This window comes from Oncorhynchus nerka, linkage group LG17, assembly GCF_034236695.1.
Source record: "Oncorhynchus nerka isolate Pitt River linkage group LG17, Oner_Uvic_2.0, whole genome shotgun sequence".
NCBI lineage: Eukaryota > Metazoa > Chordata > Actinopteri > Salmoniformes > Salmonidae > Oncorhynchus > Oncorhynchus nerka.
In genome coordinates, this window is record NC_088412.1 from 26,855,152 (window position 1) to 26,877,196 (window position 22,045).

At 43.5% G+C, this 22,045-nt stretch overlaps 1 protein-coding gene across 3 annotated transcripts in view; it reads right to left on the reverse strand.

Moving 5' to 3' along the window:
* LOC115144992 (leucine-rich repeat-containing protein 7-like) overlaps positions 1-22,045 on the reverse strand; it is a 155,404-nt gene that overhangs the window by 89,541 nt on the left and 43,818 nt on the right. For all 3 annotated transcript variants that reach the window (XM_065003090.1, XM_029686177.2, XM_065003091.1), the window contains exons 2-4: positions 8,939-9,141; positions 4,887-5,004; positions 4,622-4,700 (exon numbers count right to left, since the gene is read on the reverse strand). In XM_065003090.1, the coding sequence (XP_064859162.1) occupies positions 4,622-4,700; positions 4,887-5,004; positions 8,939-9,141 (400 nt within the window). The remainder of the gene's footprint in view (positions 1-4,621; positions 4,701-4,886; positions 5,005-8,938; positions 9,142-22,045) is intronic.

The following is a 22,045-nucleotide window of genomic DNA, read 5'->3' on the forward strand; positions in this document are numbered from 1 at the left end:
GGCACAGCTAGATAAACACATGGCACAGCTAACAGCAGTGAAGGAGGAGGGAGAGAAACACATGGCACAGCTAACAGCAGTGAAGGAGGAGGAAGAGAAACACATGGCACAGCTAACAGCAGTGAAGGAGGAGGGAGAGAAACACATGGCACAGCTAACAGCAGTGAAGGAAGAGGGAGAGAAACACATGGCACAGCTAACAGCAGTGAAGGAGGAGGGAGAGAAACACATGGCACAGCTAACAGCAGTGAAGGAGGAGGGAGAGAAACACATGGCACAGCTAACAGCAGTGAAGGAGGAGGGAGATAAACACATGGCACAGCTAACAGCAGTGAAGGAGGAGGTGAGAAAGCTGAGGTTACAGACACTCCCCCAGAGAAGCCAGCAAAACAGCCCACCTCAGACACAGACCACAACCACAATGGAACCCACAACATAGGACCCACCAACCCAACAGACCCCACCCCCTCCTAACAGCCCCCGTCAGCTCCACCGATAGCTCTCCTGACAACCCATTGAGGACACACAAAAGCCAGAAATTGTGCTCCTCATTGACTCAAATGGCAAATAAACTTTTTCCCAAACACAAACTGGCTAATCTCTGGTGCCCAAACACTAGGCATGACCTAGAGCTGTTGTCAGAGGACAGACTAGGGTCCCCCAGCCACATTATAAATCACACGGTCACAAATGACCTGAGGGCCCAGCAGGAAAGGATGGCCACATCACTCAACGGAGTGATTGAAAAAGCTTTTTCCACTTTCTCCAACGCACAAGTGGTTATCTCCACCCTGCTATCACGAAGACATTCACCTTGCCACCATACAAAGGGTGAACGCAAGCATTTCCCGTGACTGTGCCTCAAAACCTAATGTCTACTTGGCCCACCAGTCCACCCTAGACTTAAACAACCTTTACCACCAGGCAGAAATCCCAACTTTTGCCAGGACCCGGAAGGACGTCACCCTCAACCGCAGCACCTTACACAGGAGCAGCGAACACCCCGCCCAGACCAGCGAGACACCCTGAGAACCCACGCCAAGAGGATCTACACCCATGGCTTCACGAGCCACACCCCAACCAGCTGAGACCATCCCAAACAAACCCTGGCCACACCCTATATTTATTATTTTTATTTGACCTTTATTTAACTTATGAACAAATTCTTATTTTCAATGATGGTCATCTGCCTTTGGCCTAAAGAGCAGGAACCCAGACTTCATCAAAGAAATTGGAAATACAGACACTGTTATCCTACAAGAAACATGGTATAGATGAGACAGATCAACTGGTTGCCTTTTAGGTTACATAGAACTGGTAGTCCCATCCACCAAACTACCAGGTGTTAAAAAGGGAAGAGAGTAGTTTTATACCCCCAACCCTAGCCTGTGGTTGACCAAATAGAATTCCTGGTAATAAAATTGGGCCAATGGCCACATAACAAGTATCCCATTTCAGGCTCAATGTATAGACAATTTGAACCAATGAGAACTTGCCACATGTAGCTATGAGTCCCAGGCTGACATTCCTCCCATGTCTCTGACACATTAATCATGTAAATCCCTATTACAGAAAAACAACTAATTCCCTCTTGACCTTAAGTCCTCTGCGTTGTGTATGTATCTTAAAATATTACTACATCACTGACCTCAACCCAGAGTCTCTCAGAGCGTTCATAGTCAGGCCATTAACACCCCTATCAGATCACAGAAAAATCAGTCTACTTAAACAGAGCAATACTCAAATCAAAGCCAAAATAACTGCACTATATTAAGAAATGCTATAGGTGGAAAGAAAGTAGTGTAGAAACCTACCAAAAACAATTAGGCAAAACAAATTCAATCCCTTTTAGACAACTGGACAAAACTTTTCACTGTAATAGTGAAGGTTGTAAACCTGGCAGCAGAATGCCTAAACAGTATATTTGACCTTTCAGCTTCCCTATCAAATCTAAAAATTTCAAGCACAAAACCTAAGAAAATCAACAACAATGACAAATGATTTGATAAAGAATGCAAAAACCTAAGAAGGAAATTGAGAAACCTATCCAACCAAAAACAGAGACCCAGAAGACTTGAGTCTACGCCTTCACTATGGTGAATCAATAAAACAATACAGAAATACACTACAGAAAAAGAAGGAACAGCACACAATGTAATTGAAGAATCCATAGCATCTAACCACTTCTGGGAAAATTGGAACACACTAAACAAACAACAACACAAAGAGTTATCTATCCAAAACAGAGATGTGTGGATAAACCACTTCTCCAATCTTTTTGGCACGATAACAAAGAACAAACAGCAAAAACATATGCATAATCAATTACAAATCTTAGAATCAGCTATTAAAGACAACCAGAACCACTGGATTCTCCAGTTACACTGAATGAACAAAAAGGACAAAATTACAAACCCTTCCAACCCAAAAAGGCCTGTGGTGTTGATGGTATCCTACATGAAATGATAAAATATACAGGCCACAAATTCCAATTGGCTATACTTAAACTCTTTAACATCATCCTCAGCTCTGGCATCTTCCTTAATATTTGGAACCAAGGACTGACAACCCAAATCCACAAATGTGGAGACATATTTGTGGATAACTACCATGAGATATGAGATATGCGTCAACAACAACCTGTGGAAAATCCACTGCAATATCATTAACAGGAGACATGTACATTTCCTCAGTGAAAACAATGTACTGAGCAATTGTCAAATTGGATGTTTACCAATTTAGTGTATGACAGACCAGGTATTCACCCTACACACCCTAATTGACAAACAAACAAACCAAAACAAAGGCAAAGTCTTCACATGCTTTGTTGACTTCAAAAAAAGCTTTTGACTCAATTTGGCATGAGGGTCTGCTATACAAATTGATGGAAAGTGGTGTTGGAGGAAAACATATTACATTAACAAATCCAAGTACACATACAACAAGTGTGCAGTTAAAATTGACCAAAAAAAACACATTTCTTTCCACAGTGCCGTGGGGTGAGACAGGGATGCTGCTTAAGTCCCACCCTCTTCAACACATATATCAACAAATTGGCAAGAGCACTAGAACAGTCTGCAGCACCCAGCCTCAACCTACTAGAATCTGAAGTAAAATGTCTAAGGTCTACTAATGATCTGGTGCTTCTGTCCCCAACCAAGGAGGGCCTACATAGATGTTCTGCACAGATTCTGTTAGACCTGGGCCCTGACAGTAAATCTCAGTAAGACAAAAAATAAGTGTTCCAACAAAGGTCCAGTTTCCAGGACCACAAATACAAATGATTTCAAAACACCGCTGCTTTAGAGCAAATAAACTATACATACCTCGGGCTAAACATCAGTGCCACAGGTACTAACTTGCACGAAGCTGTGAACGATCTGAGAGACAAGGCAAGAAGGGCCTTCTATGCCATCAAAAGGAACATAAATTCGACATACCAATTAGGATCTGGCAAAAAATACTTGAATCCGTTATAGAACCCATTGCCCTTCATGGTTTTCACAAAATGGGACAAACACCAAATTGAGACTGCATGCAGAATTCAGAAAAAATATCCTTAGTGTACAACGTAAAACAACAAATAATGCATGCAGAGCATAATTAGGCCCATACCCACTAATGATCAAAATCCAGAAAAGATATGTTGAATTCTACAAACACCTAAAAGGAAGCGATTTTGGTGAAATACCACAGTGTGCCATCACAGCAGCAAGATTTGTGACCTGTTGCCACAAGAAAAGGGCAACCAGTGAAGAACAAACACCATTGTAAATACAACCCATATTCATTTATTTCCCCTTTTGTACTTTAACTATTTGCGCATTGTTACAACACAGTATACAGATATAATGACAATTGAAATGTCTCTATTATTTTGGAAATAATGAGTGTAATATTTACTGTTCACTTTTTATTGTTTATTTCACTTTTGTTTATCCATTTCACTTGCTTTGGCAATATAAAGATATGTTTCCCATGCCAATAAAGCCCCTTGAATTGAATTGAAAGAGAGAGGCAGGTAGAAAGAGAATCTACGAGAACCCATTTGTTTGCCAACCTATGATTTCCCACCAACAAATGCTAAATGTATGACGTATTGCTCAGGGGTAACTCCCTTATGGTTTTTCAATGTATTTTATAGCATGAGGCACATTATGTCAAGACCTCGCAGAGAGACCTGCATTACCCTCTGTAAGGACAGGAAACTACTCAATATTTAACAAATGGCATACAGTATTTACACAATGCAGGAAAGAAATGTCTTACGTAAACAGTGATGGAATTGTTTCTAATCATTTAAATTCAGACAAAAGCCTCAGATACACAAATACAACAGTCTCGCATGTAGTTATTTTCCTCATTCTGTTTATCAGTTCATTTCAAAGTTGCCATGAGGTGACTAAAATATATATATATTAAAAAATGTATTTCTACAGCCAATTTGACTGAAAGCATTTTCATATGAAAATTCATGGTTGTTTTTTTATTGAGGTAATCGGTGATTGTTGCTTGACACAAAGCAACAGACACAGCTGTTGGCAATTATAATACAGCATTACCATTGTCCCTATAGACTACAGCCATCCCACCACAATGATACACTTCTTTCTTCACTTACTTGGCAATAGGATTTACACTGGCCTCCACAACAGATAGGCATTTACAGCATTTAATGTTGTCTGGGAACTCTTGAATACCTAAAGAAGGAATGGAAACATGTTTGTCATTCATAACAAATGAACACACCTTTTTAATACTCATGCCTCGTCATATTCTACATCATGCTAATATTTAGAGTGACAGTATCAGTAGAGAGTCGACCATTTAGAATATATCAGAGTAGAAACTAGCAGAGATTGCTGTGGACATCACATCTCACTCACCGTTTTTACTGATGTCCAACTCCCTCAGGTTTACAAGGCTGGCTATGGTGGTTGGCAGGTTTGACAGGTCATTATCAGGTATGCTCAGTTTACGGAGAGCCTGACAGTTAAATAGTTGCTATGGAGAGAGAGGGGCAGAACAGAAACAAGTTATTCTGGTGTTATATCAATCTCTTAGCCTGCAGTGTTGAAAAAGTGTAGACTTTGTGAGATTTCATGCACTGTTTCAATAAGGCCAATCTCTAATGATCCTGCTGTGCTGTTGTTAAATGTGAAACATGAGAGAAACGCTGAGGCAACGTCATTTTCAATGTTCTGACACGTTTCCCCTTCACTGTAAGAGCAGCAACTCTCAGTTGAGTAACCTTGTAGGACAACATTAGTAGTCCACAGCTCTATATGAAGGGAGGGAGAAAGCCACATCAGTCCTCCCCAGAGAGAGAGAGAGAGAGAGAGAGAGATGGAGCATAGAGGGAGGGAGAGAGCCACATCAGTCCTCAGAGAGAGAGAGAGAGAGAAAGAGAGATGTGGAGCATAGAGGAGGGAGAGAGAGAGACATCAGTCCTCAGAGAGAGAGAGCGAGGGAGAGAGAAAGAGAGATGGAGCATAGAGGGAGGGAGGGAGGGAGGGGGAGGGAGGTGGAGCATAAAGGAGGAAGAGAAAGCAGAGGGAGGGAGGTTGAAAACGGTGCTATGCAGAGTTAGTGTGCATGCGCATCATGCCATATGCAGTATGTTTGAGATAACAGGTTAATAATTACCATTCTAACTGTGTAACATGAATAATGAAGATCAATATTTACATTCATAAATGTACAGAATTTGTTTTAACAAAGCCAGCCAATACAGGTTCAACAAGCGCTTCCTTAAATCTCTGTCGTCCATTCCTTTCTCCATGTAAAATATAGATTAGAGCAGTTGATTCCTTTCTAAATGTAGAGCAGAGACTAGAGGGGGACAAGTTCTACGGGTCTACATCCCAAATGGAACCTTATTCCCTATACAGTCCACTACCTTTGACCAGAGCCCATAGGGAAGAGGATGCCATTTGAGACAGCCAGGGAGACATTACAGTCCAATACCTTTGACCAGAGCCCATAGGGAAGAGGATGCCATTTGAGACAGCCAGGGAGACATTACAGTCCACTACCTTTGACCAGAGCCCATAGGGAAGAGGATGCCATTTGAGACAGCCAGGGAGACATTACAGTCCACTACCTTTGACCAGAGCCCATAGGGAAGAGGATGCCATTTGAGACAGCCAGGGAGACATCACAGTCCACTACCTTTGACCAGAGCCCATAGGGAAGAGGATGCCATTTGAGACAGCCAGGGAGACATTACAGTCCACTACCTTTGACCAGAGCCCATAGGGAAGAGGATGCCATTTGACCAGAGCCCAGGGGAAGAGGATGCCATTTGAGACAGCCAGGAGACATCACAGTCCACTACCTTTGACCAGAGCCCATAGGGAAGAGGATGCCATTTGAGACAGCCAGGGAGACATTACAGTCCACTACCTTTGACCAGAGCCCATAGGGAAGAGGATGCCATTTGAGACAGCCAGGGAGACATCACAGTCCACTACCTTTGACCAGAGCCCATAGGGAAGAGGATGCCATTTGAGACAGCCAGGGAGACATTAAAGTCCAGTAAGGACATTACTGTAACACGCCCATTATGAGAGGCCATTACTCTTTAAGAGCTATAATAGCCAGAGGGGGAGTATCTACATCAATGGAGACTCGAGAAGATCAGGACAGCCAGTGTTGTCCAGTCTTGCCCAAGGCATCACTTACATAAAAGACCACACACTTTGGATCTATCAATGCCTGGTTCTTATGCAACCCTGTGAGGCACCACACTGGCTCTGAACTCTTCACAAAGACCCTGAACAAACCTCACTGAGATCCATAACTTAACGTATCTAATTGGGAGTTGGTTGATGAACACAATACACTGTCAAATGTATTAAACAAATAATAATTCATGAATTCTACAGAACCTCTGAAGGATATCACTGTACACATTCAGACAATTAATTGTTGAAATTTCTGAATGTTGTATTGAACTTCATTGAATGGTAAAATTGTATTGAATGATATGATGTATTCATCCAGGAGTTTCCATTTCAAACGAAGACACTATTGTATACATCTAGACTGTAATAGATCTCCTTTGAAAGTATTAATGAAACCTGCATTCACTGACTGCATTGTTTTCTATTCAGTGTGAAGGTTAGATAAAAGTCAGCAAGTCCTTCAGGCACAGAGCACACGCTACATCGCTCTATGAGAAACTGAAGAGTTTATTTCCAAAACGCTACTGTATATCCACCAATTTTTCACACTTGTCCGAATTTGCTTCATGTATGTGCAAAATATTACTGTTCTCAGATTTGTTACTCATATATTTGAACTGTGTGTATAAAATGTTATTTTTTTCCACAAACTCTATATCTCCATTGTTTAGCAGGAATTAACTTTGTATACTTGTCTGTGATATGTGGATGGCTCACATAGCTATCTTAAGATGAATGCACTTACTGTAACTCACTCTGGATAAGATTACTAGAAATGACTTAAATGTCAAATGTACACTACCGTTCAAAAGTTTGGGGTCACTTAGAAATGTCCATGTTTTTGAACGAAAAGCACATGTCCATTAAAATAAATACAGTGTAGACAATGTTGTAAATGACTGCTGGAAACTGCAGATTTTTTTAATGGAATATCTATATACAGTACAGAGGCCCATTATCAGCAACCATCACTCCTGTATTCCAATGGAAAGTTGTGTTAGCTAATCCAAGTTTATCATTTAAGGCTAAATTATCATTAGAAAACCATTTTGCAATTATGTTAGCACTATTGAAAACTGTTGTTCTGATTAAAGAAGCAATACAATTGGCCTTCTTTAGACCAGTTGAGTATCTGGAGCATCAGCATTTGTGGATTCGATTACAGGCTCAAATAGCCAGAAACAAAGAACTTTCTTCTGAAACTCATCAGTCTATTCTTGTTCTGAGAAATGAAGGATATTCCATGCGAGAAATTGCCAAGAAACTGAACATCTAGTACAACGCTGTGTACTACTCCCTTCACAGACAGAGCAAACTGGCCCTAACCAGAATAGAAAGAGGAGTGGGAGGCCCCGGTGCACAACTGAGCAAGAGGACAAGTACATTAGGATGTCTAGTTTGAGAAACAGATGCCTCACAAGTCCTCAACTGGCAGCTTCATTAAATAGTACCCACAAAACACCAATCTCAACTTCAACAGTGAAGAGGTGACTCCAGGATGCTGGCCTGAGGTCACAAATGTATCATTTGTACAGTTCTTTATTAAAATAAATGTAGTTATTTGCTACATTTGACCGTGTGAAACCTAGCAGTACCACTTATTTCTCTGACAGTGAGTCAAACATATAGCTTCTTTTTTTTTAAAACATGATTATTTGTCTCGCTGAAATGAAACCATCAAGTGAAAGATTTCAAACAACTACATGTCTGTCATTGAAGTGAAGAAAAAACACTTTCATAAATTCTTCAAAAAATAAAAGTAAATTGTACACCTTTTCTGAAAATATAGTGTATTGGAAAAAAAACTCTTAAACTGCTCTCTCATTGACTGGGAGCAGTCCATGGTGCTTATTCATAACCAACCCCCTTCTCTCCTGACCACATAGCTTCTTTCTCCCCCTCTCCCTCTCTGAATGTTTTTCTCTCTGCTTTATTAACAGCTCATTTACAGACAGGAAGGACATTACGCCACTCTTTGGTCTGTGGGGGTTTGGTTGGCTTAGCAATGCATTTAGACAATCAACACTGAGCGCCAAATGAAGAGAGAGGCTACATAGAGCTGAGATAATGTTGACATCGAACATTATGCCATGCTTTGTAATGTTGGGAAATGGTCTGAACTATGACTTTACAGAGTCCATTTTATACACTTCACCCATTTCATCCCACAGCCCCAGCCTCAGGACCCAGTCCCAGCTCTCAGACCCAAGCCTCAGCCCCAGGCCTCAGGACCAAGCCTCATCAGAACCCACCTTGGGCAGCTCCTCAATCTGGTTGGCGTCCAGGTAGAGCTCCTCCAGCGTGCGCTCGAAGCTGAAGATCTCCTTGGGCACCTGCTGCAGACTGCAGTGGGAGTAGTCCAGCACTGAGATGACCTCTTCCTCACCCCGGAAGCACCGGCACGGCACCAGGCGCCCAATGATCTTCCTCTTAGTCGTCATCTCCAGACACTGCACTGTAGTGGGGGAGGGGGAGGGGAGACAAAGGAGAGAGAGATAAGTGAGACAACATAAACTAGCTGAGCATTCCTCTGACCCACTCTGCTTTAAATAATCTCACCATTGCCTGGCCCTTGTATCGCCAGCCTCCTGATAAGGTCAGGACAGCACCGCAGAAGACGAAATGGAATTAGCCGCAGCAGCCATGCTAAACCACACTTGTCAATCTGGCTCTTAATTGTCTCCGATAAAGTTAAGTGCAATTAGCCAACCTAAGTCAAAGCCCCCATTCACACTGTTACACAGCACAGTAATACCAGCCTACCTCACTGCCAGTCCCACACACTCCTAATTCACCAATGTGAAGTATAGAGTAATTTCACACCTATAAAAATGTCATATTCTGCTCTTGACAACAACTCCTATAGCTATATTTCTTGGGCAAATGAGATTTACTGGGGAACGTCAATGGTAGATATTTTAGGGCTCATAACATAGTCTCTAACTAATAAATATTGATAGACTACCTGCACATCACCACTGGGCCAACTAACACTGTGAGGAACATGTTTCTGTGAAGACAATTTACACTAAATAATTAGCTGCTCTGCCGTCTGCTCTCAAAATGATTTAAGAGAACGAGTTTGAATGTGAGTATGTATGTCCTATTTCCATGTAAGGACGAGGTAAGATCTGAGTTGTATCTGAGTTTATGGTGTCTGCAAGGCCACATTCCTCTCTCTTGGAGGTTGTATAAGAGGGGTCTTGTAAAAATAAGTCAATCATTCCCCCAAGATAATGAAAGTTCTGATTAAGTAGTGGTAGAAATGTGAATGTACCCTTGTGATAATAAAACGTATTTCTATCATACTCAACCCTGTGACGCACATTCAATGCAGCCATTGTTCAGCCTCTGCTGATAACTTAGGCCCATAGTAGTCACAGCATCACAAACGCAGGGAAATCGAATTAACAAGACACTTGTTCATCCTTTTACTTTTTCCGGTTTTATTCATTGTAAATACCACATTAAATACCACAAAAAATACCAAGACACAGCAATTATCTTGTAAAGCTGGTATTGCCCCAAAACATTGGGATGCTCTTTGTAACTACAAGTAGTCTGTGAATTACCCTGTCCCTGTACAAATCAAGTGTTTACTGTAACTGGGCCCTGACTGTAAACCTTACAAAGTTGTGTATTTTGTCAGCAGGGTAGGTTGAGACCAGGGGCAGCTGGGTGATGATTCATAGCCTCCACCAGCCAGCAGCAACTCCACAGCCAACAGGCTGGGGCCCACCACTCATCTTTGTTTTCCACCCAAACACACAACAAAAACAGACATGGCACAGGCAGAACAACATTCTCCATCTAATAGTCTTTGTATTGTTCTGTGGTCCCATTGTAAAGGAGACAAACAACCTTGTTTCAATCGGAGTGCCTTGTAAAGATCCTCTCTTCCAGATGCAGTAGGGCAGAGCAGAGAGATGAATGACATTTCAGCTTGGGAGACATAAATCCTGTATGGAGCCGGGCTCTCAGGAGTACATATCAGACAAGGTCACAGTGAAATCCCTCCATCATCTCCCCACTCCTACTTCCAGCAGCAACTGCCAGTTCCCTCTCCTGTCCTCTGCTCTTCTCAACAACACAGCATCAGGGGTCACACCCACAGAGAGGTCAGAGAGGTGTCAGCAGCCAATCAAGACGCAGGGAAGAGACCGTCTGAGCAGCAAATCTATTAAGCCAGTGATATAGCACAAAATACACTTAGAAATACACAGCAGCTTCATGTGTCTCCTAATCAGAGCCTTTGAGTGGGATCCCTGCTCTGATGACTATGGCTGTAAAGCTTACAGACAGAGGGGCTCTCATAGAAGTATAATAGTGACTATATAGGGCCTCATCACACAGATCAGACCTGCAGGACTCTAGGCTCAGCTGCCTGTGTACGTGACAATTCCCAATGGGGCGAGAGAATCTGAAGTCAAATGTCTACTGATGATCTGGTGCTTCTGTCCCCAACCAACGAAGGCCTACAGCAGCACCTAGATCTTCTGCAAAGACGGTCAGACCTGGGCCCTGACTGTAAACCTCAGTAAGACAAAAATAATGGTGTTACAAAAAGATCCAGTTGCCAGAAATACCAGAAACACAAAATTCCATCTAGACACAGTTTCCCTAGAGCACACAAAAATTATACATACGTCAGGCAAATGTCAGCGCCACAGGTAAGTTCCACAAAGCTGTGAACGATCTGAGAGACAAGGCAAGAAGGTCCTTCTATGATATTAAAAGGAACATAACATTTGACATACCAATTAGGATCTGGCTAAAAATACTTGAATCAGTTATAGAACCCATTGCCCTTTATGGTTGTGAGGTCTGGTGTCCTCTTCGTGTACAACGTAAAACACCAAATAATGCATGCAGAGCAGAATTAGGCCAAAACCAGCAAATTATCAAAATCCAGAAAAGAGACGTTAAATTCCACAACCACCTAAAAGGAAGCGATTCACAAACCTTCCATAACAAAGCCATCACCTACACCGAGAGAACCTGGAGAAGAGTCCCCTAAGCAAGCTGGTCCTGGTGCTCTGTTCACAAACAGACCTCATAGAGCCCCAGGACAGCAAAACAATTAGACCCAACCAAATCATGAGAAAACAAAAAGATAATTACTTGACACATTGGAAAGAATTAACAGAAAAACAGAGCAAACTAGAATGCTATTTGGCACTAAAACAGAGAGTACACAGTGGCAGAATACCTGACCACTGTGACGGACCCAAAATTAAGGAAAGTTTTGACAATGTAGACTCAGTGAGCATAGGCTTGCTATTGAGAGCAGCCTCCATAGGCAGACCTGGCTCTCAAAAGAAGACAGGCTATGCGCACACTGCCCACAAAACCTCCTGCCAAATGTATGACCATATTAGAGACACATATTTCCCTCAGATTACACAGACACACAAAGAATTTGAAAACCAGTGAAGAACAAACACCATTGTAAATACAACCCATATTTATGTTGATTTTTTGCACATTGTTAAAACACTGTATAAAACCACAATATGACATTTGAAATGCCCCTATTCCTTTTGAACTTTTGTGAGCTTAATGTTTACGGTTAATATTATATTGTTTATTTCACTTTTGTTTATTATCTATTTCACTTGCTTTGGCAATGGAAACATATGTTTCCCATGCCAATAAATCCCTTTGAATTGAATTTAGAGAGAGGGGGGCTGAAGACAGGCAGCCATATATCACAAACCCCCGAGGTGCCTTTTTGCTATTATAAACTGGTTACCAACATAATTAGAGGAGTACAAATACATGTTTTGTCATACCCATGGTATACCACGGCTCTCAGACAAACAGCATTCAGGGCTCGAACCACCCAATTTATAATTGAAAATGTATCACTTGTTGAATTGTATGCAGCTGATTAAGCTTCTATTAAGAATATCATTTTGTACACAGTAAAATGTGTATTATTCTATTCTACCCAGTCTTGCCAAGTGTCAAAGAGAAAAAGAAGAAGTGATCAATTAAAGCATTAAAGTATCTTGTGTTAATACAAGTGATTTCTGCTTAGGGTGCTATGGAAACCACATGACAGAGGACCAGATTCTGCAAAGGTGAGGATTGAGGACACCTGCTCAGCTCCATCTCCATCTCGCTCTCAGCTCTATGGGAACATCTCTGCTGGTTAGATTTAGTTTGCTTGGCAAGTCATTCCAAATGTCTCTAAAGTGAGGCCTAACTCTAGAGTATAATACACTAAATAACTAAAGGCGTGTGGACACCTGCTCGTCGAACATCTCATTCCAAAATCATTGGCATTAATATGGAGTCAGTTCTCCCTTTGCTGCTATAACAGCCTCCACTCTTCTGGGAAGGTTTTCCACTAGATGTTGGAACATTGCTGCAGGGACTTGCTTCCATTCAGTCACAAGAGCATTAGCGAGGTCAGGCACTGATTAGGCCTGGCTCTCAGTCGGCGTTCCCAATACGTTCCAAAGGTGTTCGATGGGGTTGAAGTCAGGGCTCTGTGCAGGCCAGTCAAGTTCTTCCATACTGATCTCATCAAACCATTTCTGTATGGACCTTGCTTTGTGCTGGGGGGCATTGTTGTCCTGAAAGAGGAAAAGCCATTCCCAAAACTGTTGTCACAAAGTTGGAAGCATAGAATCGTCTAGAATGTCATTATATGCTGTAGCGCTAAGATTTCCCTTCACTAGGCCTAGTCCTACCATGAAAACAGCCCCAGACCATTATTCCTCCTCCACCAACTATACAGGTGGCACTGTGCAATGGGGGAGGTAGCGTTCTCCTGACATTCATTCATCGGCCTTGTGCTGAAGTTGCTTCCAGAAGCAGTTTGGGACTTGGTAGTGAGTGCTGCAACTAAGGACAGACAATTTTTACGCACTACATGCTTCAGCACTCGGCGGTCCCGCTCTGTGAGGCCTACCACTTCACAGCTCAAATTTGACGAACTGACTTGTTGGAAAGGTGGCATCCTATGACGGTGTCATGTTGAAAGTCAGTGAGCTCTTTAGTAAGGCCATTCTACTGCCAATGTTAGCCTATGGAGATTGCATGGCTGTGTGCTTAATTTTATACACCTGTCAGCAACTGGTGTGGCTGAAATAGCCAAATCCACTCATTTGAAGGGGTGTCCCAATACCTTTGTATATATAATGTATCTAGAGTTGATTGATCTACCATCGTTTTGCCCCTAAACAAGGCAGTTAACCCAGTGTTCCTAGGCCGTCAATGAAAATAAGAATTTGTTCTTAACTGACAGGCCTAGTTAAATAAAGGTAAAAAAAAAATGTGGAGGGGGGTGTGTCTCAATCCACCGTAATTGCCAATGTAGCACTTCCGCACCTAGAGCGGTGTGTGTCAGACAATGAGACGTACAGAAAATCGGTCTTCTCACAAAAACGCCTGTAGCATCTGAACGGTTGTAAAACCAACAAAATATAGTAAACGATGGTGGTCTCTGTTTTGCTCTATGACCCCCACAAGTGTCACAGGACTCGTCTGATAGTAACCGTTAACAGTTAAACAATTGAGGTATGAAGGTAGTTGTGTGCCTACCCAGAAAAAGGGATTACATATGTGCAAATATATATATTTCCTAAGCTTTCTTATATTTCCTAGATATAGGCGAAACACTTCAAAACCTTGTATATTATGATTTATTTTTTGACTGTACTGTCATTGATGACTGTTATTTAATGCGTTTCTCTGGGCTATAGTAGTAAAGGCGAAATTCAATATCTTATTAAATATTTTGAATATACATTACCAGTCAAAGGTTTGGACATGTGACAGGTTAAAGGAAATATTCATAGCCTGTTATACATTAAAAAGTATTAGCAAATTCATAGTATGTGAGGATCTTGAAACATCTAAGGTTAAAAAGATAATGCATTCAGTATTAGTTGATAGAGATTGATAATATTCATATAATTGTGTTAAAGGTCAAATCCGTCAAGCGTACAAAGGGTACGAATTGTGAGAGTAATGTGTAAACGTTATATTGATTACTTTATTTTGTGGTGCCTAAAAGTGTTCATCTGTGATCTACGAAATGCTCTTAATCTATGAGCCTGAGATCGATTGCTCTGGTCTCCACTCATATTCCTGGGGAAATCGCGGTCTTTTCTCATTGCACTCTCGTGATTATTTATCCCCTGTTTTCAGGTACTTTTTTAATATATTTTTTTTATTTCACCTTTATTTAACCAGGTAGGCTAGTTGAGAACAAGTTCTCATTTGCAACTGCGACCTGGCCAAGATAAAGCATAGCAGTGTGAACAGACAACACAGAGTTACACATGGAGTAAACAATTAACAAGTCAATAACACAGTAGAAAAAAAAATGGGCAGTCTATATACAATGTGTGCAAAAGGCATGAGGAGGTAGGCGAATAATACAATTTTGCAGATTAACACTGGAGTGATAAATGATCAGATGGTCATGTACAGGTAGAGATATTGGTGTGCAAAAGAGCAGAAAAGTAAATAAATAATAAAAATTTAAAAAAATAAAAAAACAGTATAAAAACAGTATGGGAATGAGGTAGGTGAAAATGGGTGGGCTATTTACCAATAGACTATGTACAGCTGCAGCGATCGGTTAGCTGCTCGGATAGCTGATGTTTGAAGTTGGTGAGGGAGATAAAAGTCTCCAACTTCAGCGATTTTGCAGTTCGTCCAGTCACAGGCAGCAGAGTACTGGAACGAAAGGCGGCCAAATGAGGTGTTGGCTTTAGGGATGATCAGTGAGATACACCTGCTGGAGCGCGTGCTACGGATGGGTGTTGCCATCGTGACCAGTGAACTGAGATAAGGCGGAGCTTTACCTAGCATGGACTTGTAGATGACCTGGAGCCAGTGGGTCTGGCGACGAATATGTAGCGAGGGCCAGCCGACTAGAGCATACAAGTCGCAGTGGTGGGTGGTATAAGGTGCTTTGGTGACAAAACGGATGGCACTGTGATAGACTGCATCCAGTTTGCTGAGTAGAGTGTTGGAAGCCATTTTGTAGATGACATCACCGAAGTCGAGATCGGTAGGATAGTCAGTTTTACTAGGGTAAGCTTGGCGGCGTGAGTGAAGGAGGCTTTGTTGCGGAATAGAAAGCCGACTCTTGATTTGATTTTCGATTGGAGATGTTTGATGTGAGTCTGGAAGGAGAGTTTGCAGTCTAGCCAGACACCTAGGTACTTATAGATGTCCACATATTCAAGGTTGGAACCATCCAGGGTGGTGATGCTAGTCGGGCATGCGGGTGCAGGCAGCGATAGGTTGAAAAGCATGCATTTGGTTTTACTCGCGTTTAAGAGCAGTTGGAGGCCACGGAAGGAGTGCTGTATGGCATTGAAGCTCGTTTGGAGGTTAGATAGCACAGTGTCCAATGACGGGCAGTCATCCGAGAAACCGAGGCTATTGAGTCTGCCGATAAGAATATGGTGATTGACAGAGTCGAAAGCCTTGGCGAGGTCGATGAAGACGGCTGCACAGTACTGTCTTTTATCGATGGCGGTTATGATATCGTTTAGTACCTTGAGCGTGGCTGAGGTGCATCCGTGACCGGCTCGGAAACCAGATTGCACAGCGGAGAAGGTACGGTGGGATTCGAGATGGTCAGTGACCTGTTTGTTGACTTGGCTTTCGAAGACCTTAGATAGGCAGGGCAGGATGGATATAGGTCTATAGCAGTTTGGGTCCAGGGTGTCTCCCCCTTTGAAGAGGGGATGACTGCGGCAGCTTTCAATCCTTGGGGATCTCAGACGATATGAAAGAGGTTGAACAGGCTGGTAATAGGGGTTGCGACAATGGCGGCAGATAGTTTCAGAAATAGAGGGTCCAGATTGTCAAGCCCAGCTGATTTGTACGGGTCTAGGTTTTGCAGCTCTTTCAGAACATCTGCTATCTGGATTTGGGTAAAGGAGAACCTGGAGAGGCTTGGGCGAGGAGCTGCGGGGGCGGAGCTGTTGGCCGAGGTTGGAGTAGCCAGGCGGAAGGCATGGCCAGCCGTTGAGAAGTGCTTATTGAAGCTTTCGATAATCGTGGATTTATCGGTGGAGACCGTGTTACCTAGCCTCAGTGCAGTGGGCAGCTGGGAGGAGGTGCTCTTGTTCTCCATGGACTTCACAGTGTCCCAGAACTTTTTGGAGTTGGAGCTACAGGATGCAAACTTCTGCCTGAAGAAGCTGGCCTTAGCTTTCCTGACTGACTGCGTGTATTGGTTCCTGACTTCCTGAACAGTTGCATATCACGAGGGCTATTCGATGCTATTGCAGTCCGCCACAGGATGTTTTTTGTGCTGGTCGAGGGCAGTCAGGTCTGGAGTGAACCAAGGGCTGTATCTGTTCTTGGTTCTGCATTTTTTGAACGGAGCATGCTTATCTAAAATGGTGAGGAAGTTACTTTTAAAGAATGACCAGGCATCCTCAACTGACGGGATGAGGTCAATGTCCTTCCAGGATACCCGGGCCAGGTCGATTAGAAAGGCCTGCTCACAGAAGTGTTTTAGGGAGCGTTTGACAGTGATGAGGGGTGGTCGTTTGACTGCGGCTCCGTAGCGGATACAGGCAATGAGGCAGTGATCGCTGAGATCCTGGTTGAAGACAGCGGAGGTGTATTTGGAGGGCCAGTTGGTCAGGATGACGTCTATGAGTGTGCCCTTGTTTACAGAGTTAGGGTTGTACCTGGTGGGTTCCTTGATGATTTGAGTGAGATTGAGGGCATCTAGCTTACATTGTAGGACTGCCGGGGTGTTAAGCATATCCCAGTTTAGGTCACCTAACAGAACAAACTCTGAAGCTAGATGGGGGCGATCAATTCACAGATGGTGTCAGGGCACAGCTGGGAGCTGAGGGTGGTCGGTAGCAGGCGGCAACAGTGAGAGACTTATTTCTGGAGAGAGTAATTTTCAAAATTAGTAGTTCGAACTGTTTGGGTATGGACCTGGAAAGTATGACATTACTTTGCAGGCTATCTCTGCAGTAGACTGCAACTCCGCCCCCTTTGGCAGTTCTATCTTGACGGAAGATGTTATAGTTGGGTATGGAAATCTCTGAATTTTTGGTGGCCTTCCTGAGCCAGGATTCAGACACGGCAAGGACATCAGGGTTAGCAGAGTGTGCTAAAGCAGTGAGTAAAACAAACTTAGGGAGGAGGCTTCTGATGTTGACATGCATAAAACCAAGGCTTTTTCGATCACAGAAGTCAACAAATGAGGGTACCTGGGGACATGCAGGGCCTGGGTTTACCTCCACATCACCAGCGGAACAGAGAAGGAGTAGTATGAGGGTGCGGCTAAAGGCTATCAAAACTGGTCGCCTAGAGCGTTGGGGGCAGAGGATAAGAGGAGCAGGTTTCTGGGCATGGTAGAATATATTCAGGGCATAATGCGCAGACAGGGGTATGGTGGGGTGCGGGTACAGCGGAGGTAGGCCCAGGCACTGGGTGATGATGAGAGGGTTGTATCTCTGGACATGCTGGTTGTAATGGGTGAGGTCACCGCATGTGTGGGAGGTGGGACAAAGGAGGTAACAGGGGTATGCAGAGTGGGTCTAGGGGCTCCATTGTGAACTAAAACAATGATAACTAACCTGAACAACAGTATACAAGGCATATTGACATCTGAGAGAGACATACAGCGAGGCATACAGTAATCACAGGTGTTGAATTTGGAAAGCTAGCTAAAAACAGTAGGCGAGGCTAATCCGCTAGCACAACAAACAGCAGGTAAAATGGCGTTGACTAGGCAACGGGGCCGACAGGTAAGACAAACAAGCAGAAAGGAGTACCGTGATAAATGGACAGTCCAGCGTGCGTCAGCTATGTAGCCAAGAGATCAGTGTCCAGGGGGCAGCGGTGGATGGGCAGGGAGGCTGGGCTGGCGAGTGTTATCCAGGTTTTTTTAAAATTAACAATGACTAAATAGCTTGTAGCTAGTTAGCTGGTTAGCGTCTGGAGGTTCTTGAGTGTGTCATAAAAATAAAAATAAGAGTAAAAGTAACAGCGATTCCGTATCACATTGGGTGAGGCAGGTTTCCGGAAGGTATAAACAAATTAAAAATCAAAAAGAGATAGAAAGTAAATGGGGTCAGAGAGTGATTGGGACGCGGTGGTTCAGACGGTTAGCAGGCCTGTGCTAACAAGCTAACAGTTCGTAGGCCCGAGCTAGACAAGGTAGCAGTTAGCGGACCGGACCTTGACAAGCTAGCCGTTAGCAGGCCTAATTAGCAAGCAGGGAGATAGCGAGGGCTAGAGAGTTAACCTTTGGGGGACGTCGCGCGATGGGGTGAGTCTGTTTATTCCTCTTCATGCGGTGAGCTGGAGATACAGCGATTCAGAAAGCTCGCGGGCCTTGGCCAGCAGATGGATCTTTGGCGATGTCGCAGCGGAAAAGCCTGTTGAAACCCCCTCGGACGATTATGTCGGCGGACCAGTCGTGATGGATCGGCGGGGATCCGTGTCGGCAGTAGAGGGTCCAGGCCAATTGGCAAAATAGGTATTGTTGGACCTCTTCGGCTAGTCGGGAGATGGGCTTAGCTCCAGGCTAGCTCCAGGCTAACTGGTGCTTGTACGTTATTGATGATAAAAAAAATAGTAATTTAAATGTAATAACTCGCTAACATGTCAAGAGTGTTTAAGGTGCATCTTAGTAACATCTTGAAGAAGTAAGAGTTAAGTTTGCAGAGAGTAATATGAGCCCTGCTGGGTTGTAGCGAAGAATAGCATCGTGTAGCTGCCATTTTAGTGTAGCTGCCATTTTATGTCGATTGTGAATGAACATGTGCATGGTTAATAAGATATTTTGCTGTGTTATTTGTATAATGGTTTTTCTGTTGTTTTGTAATGTGTTACTTTTGTAAAATGATTGCACTAAAAGTTGAATTGAGAAAACAACACCGTATCACTCTCGTGATTATTTCTCCATTGTTTTCAGGGGCGTAACATTTTTGGAGGCTCCGCTGAGATTGCCGCTCAGATGTCCAGTTTCCACATCCTGGTCGCTGAATTCCGAGCCAGCTAAATCCCCTCATAACAACTCAGGCAGGCTGCAGTGAGGAAAGTGTTGCTGTTCGAGGGAAGCTGGAAGTTAGTGGTTAAGTACGTGTCAACTGATCGACCATCAGAGACAGTAAGGACCATCTAATTCAGAGTCAACTCCTGCACAGTAAAAGTTCCTCCTGTTCTGTCAACATGACAAGCGCCTTGGAAGAACTACAGGAAGAGGTAGTAGGAGAATTGCACACCCTGACTAAAGACAAGTTACTAGAGATATGTGATTTCCTTGAAATATCAGGCGAACAGAGAAGAGATGTTAAAAACAAATCCCACATATCATTGATGACTCACATTATGATGTTCCTTGAAAGAGAGGAAGCTGCAGAGTTAGAAGATGGCGGCATGTCGGAATTGTTGCTACTTAAAGACGAAATGACAGAGATGATCAGTGGCATAGATAACAAAACAGGGCAAATTGACCATGATAATGAACCAGCCGGAACACATCACAGAATAGAGGAACTGAGAACTGTAACCCCACAACAAGATTACTGCAGCCAAAGCCAGTGATTCTCTGCGTCAGCCCCAACCCTGTGCCAATCTTCAGGGGAGCGTGCCGCTCTCACCCAATGCAGAGCCCAGCTCATACTGGCGCAAAGAGTTTAACATTTCTGGTCAGATAGATGAACCGGGCCAGAAAGAAAAACAGATTTTTTCCAGCCTTGCCCATCAGATCGAGAATGGACTTAACAGAGGATATCCTGATGTAGAAATAGTAGACGCAGTAGTCAGGGCTATTTCTCCAGGCTCACAGCTACGCAGCTACTTGGAAGGTAAACCCCAGCTAACTCTTCCCACACTTAGATGTATCCTGCGTTCCCACTTCCAAGAGAAGAGTGCAACAGAGCTTTACAAACAGCTAGCTTCAGAAGCACAGCATAGCAAGAAGACCCCTCAAAGCATCCTGATGCGCGTCTTAGATTTGAGGCAGAAAGTACTGTTTGCATCCCAGGAGTCAGAATCAGGGCTTAAGTATGACCCTGCTCTAGTCCAGAGCATGTGTTTACACACAGTCCTTAAGGGTCTCCAGAGTGACAGTATCAAGATAGACATGCAGCCTCTCCTGCTAGAGAGCGAAACATCAGATAAGGTTTTGTTAGAGAAGCTTAACATTGCTTGTGCTAATGAGATAGAAAGACGAAACAAAAAGTGGTTTAATGCCCCACAGCCTGCTACAACTGTAAGTGTAGTCCAGTTAGAAGATAACCCATCTGCAAAGTGTCCTGTGAAGGATGTCAAAGCTAAGATACCCGCAGAACTGTTAACAGGGTTGGCTGAACTTAAGATAGGTGTAGCTTCTCTAATGGGTCTCAGTGCAGAGATTGCTCAGATTAAGGAGACATTACAGCAGCCTATGTTTCAGTCACCGCCTTGTGCCTATACCCCACCCCCAGTTAGGAGGCCAGATAGGGACCCCCAGCCACCTGTTTCCCAGCAGCAGTATTACAGCAACTACAGTCGGTCCCAAGCACCTGACCCTGCGCAGAATCAATATGCACCTAACCGGTATACCAACCGCTCTGCTCAAGCTCCAAGGAGGTGTTTTGTCTTCCAGCAGGCCAGAACAGATGCACGCTGCACACACTGCTTCCGATGTGGGAGTGGAGAACATTTTCAAGCTGGATGTAAAATCCGGGGAGCCAGACCATCAAGGGAGGCCCCTTTAAATGGAAACGGGTTACCGCTGAGGGACGAGTGTTAACCGTAGCTACCAAAAAGTCCCAGAAATGTGCAAATTGTGCCAGATAAGATTCATTTGAGAACCTGAAACAATGTTCATCATGTAAAGAAACACTGTACTGTTCCAAAGTATGTCAAAAACAACATTGGACTAAACAAGGAAAAATGCACTCACCTCAAAATTTACTCTACCAGTGAAAGGTTTTCCTGCACAGAGGAAAATGCCCACTCCTTACCATCCCTAGCTCAAGGTTGCCACCCCCGTAAGGTCACCTCGCTAGTCGGCAGACAGTGCCTTATTGAGTGTCACCTGAATCGCCACCACCTCCAAGCTCTATGGGACATAGGCTCTCAGGTATCGGTCATTGATGAACGATGGAAAGAGGAATCTCTCCCAAACGCAAGGCTGAGATGTTTCAGAAATCCTGGACTCACCTGATGATCTAAGGTTGACTGCAGCAAATGGGACTGAAATGCCGTACCTGGGATGGATTGAAACAACTTTTTGGCTAGCCTCTGAAACTGACCAAACAAAGGAACTGATCATCCCGGTGCTGGTAATGAAAGGCTGTCACCTATCTCATCCCTTCATAGGTTTCAATGTTATCGAGCACATCCTGACAATGACCGAAAAG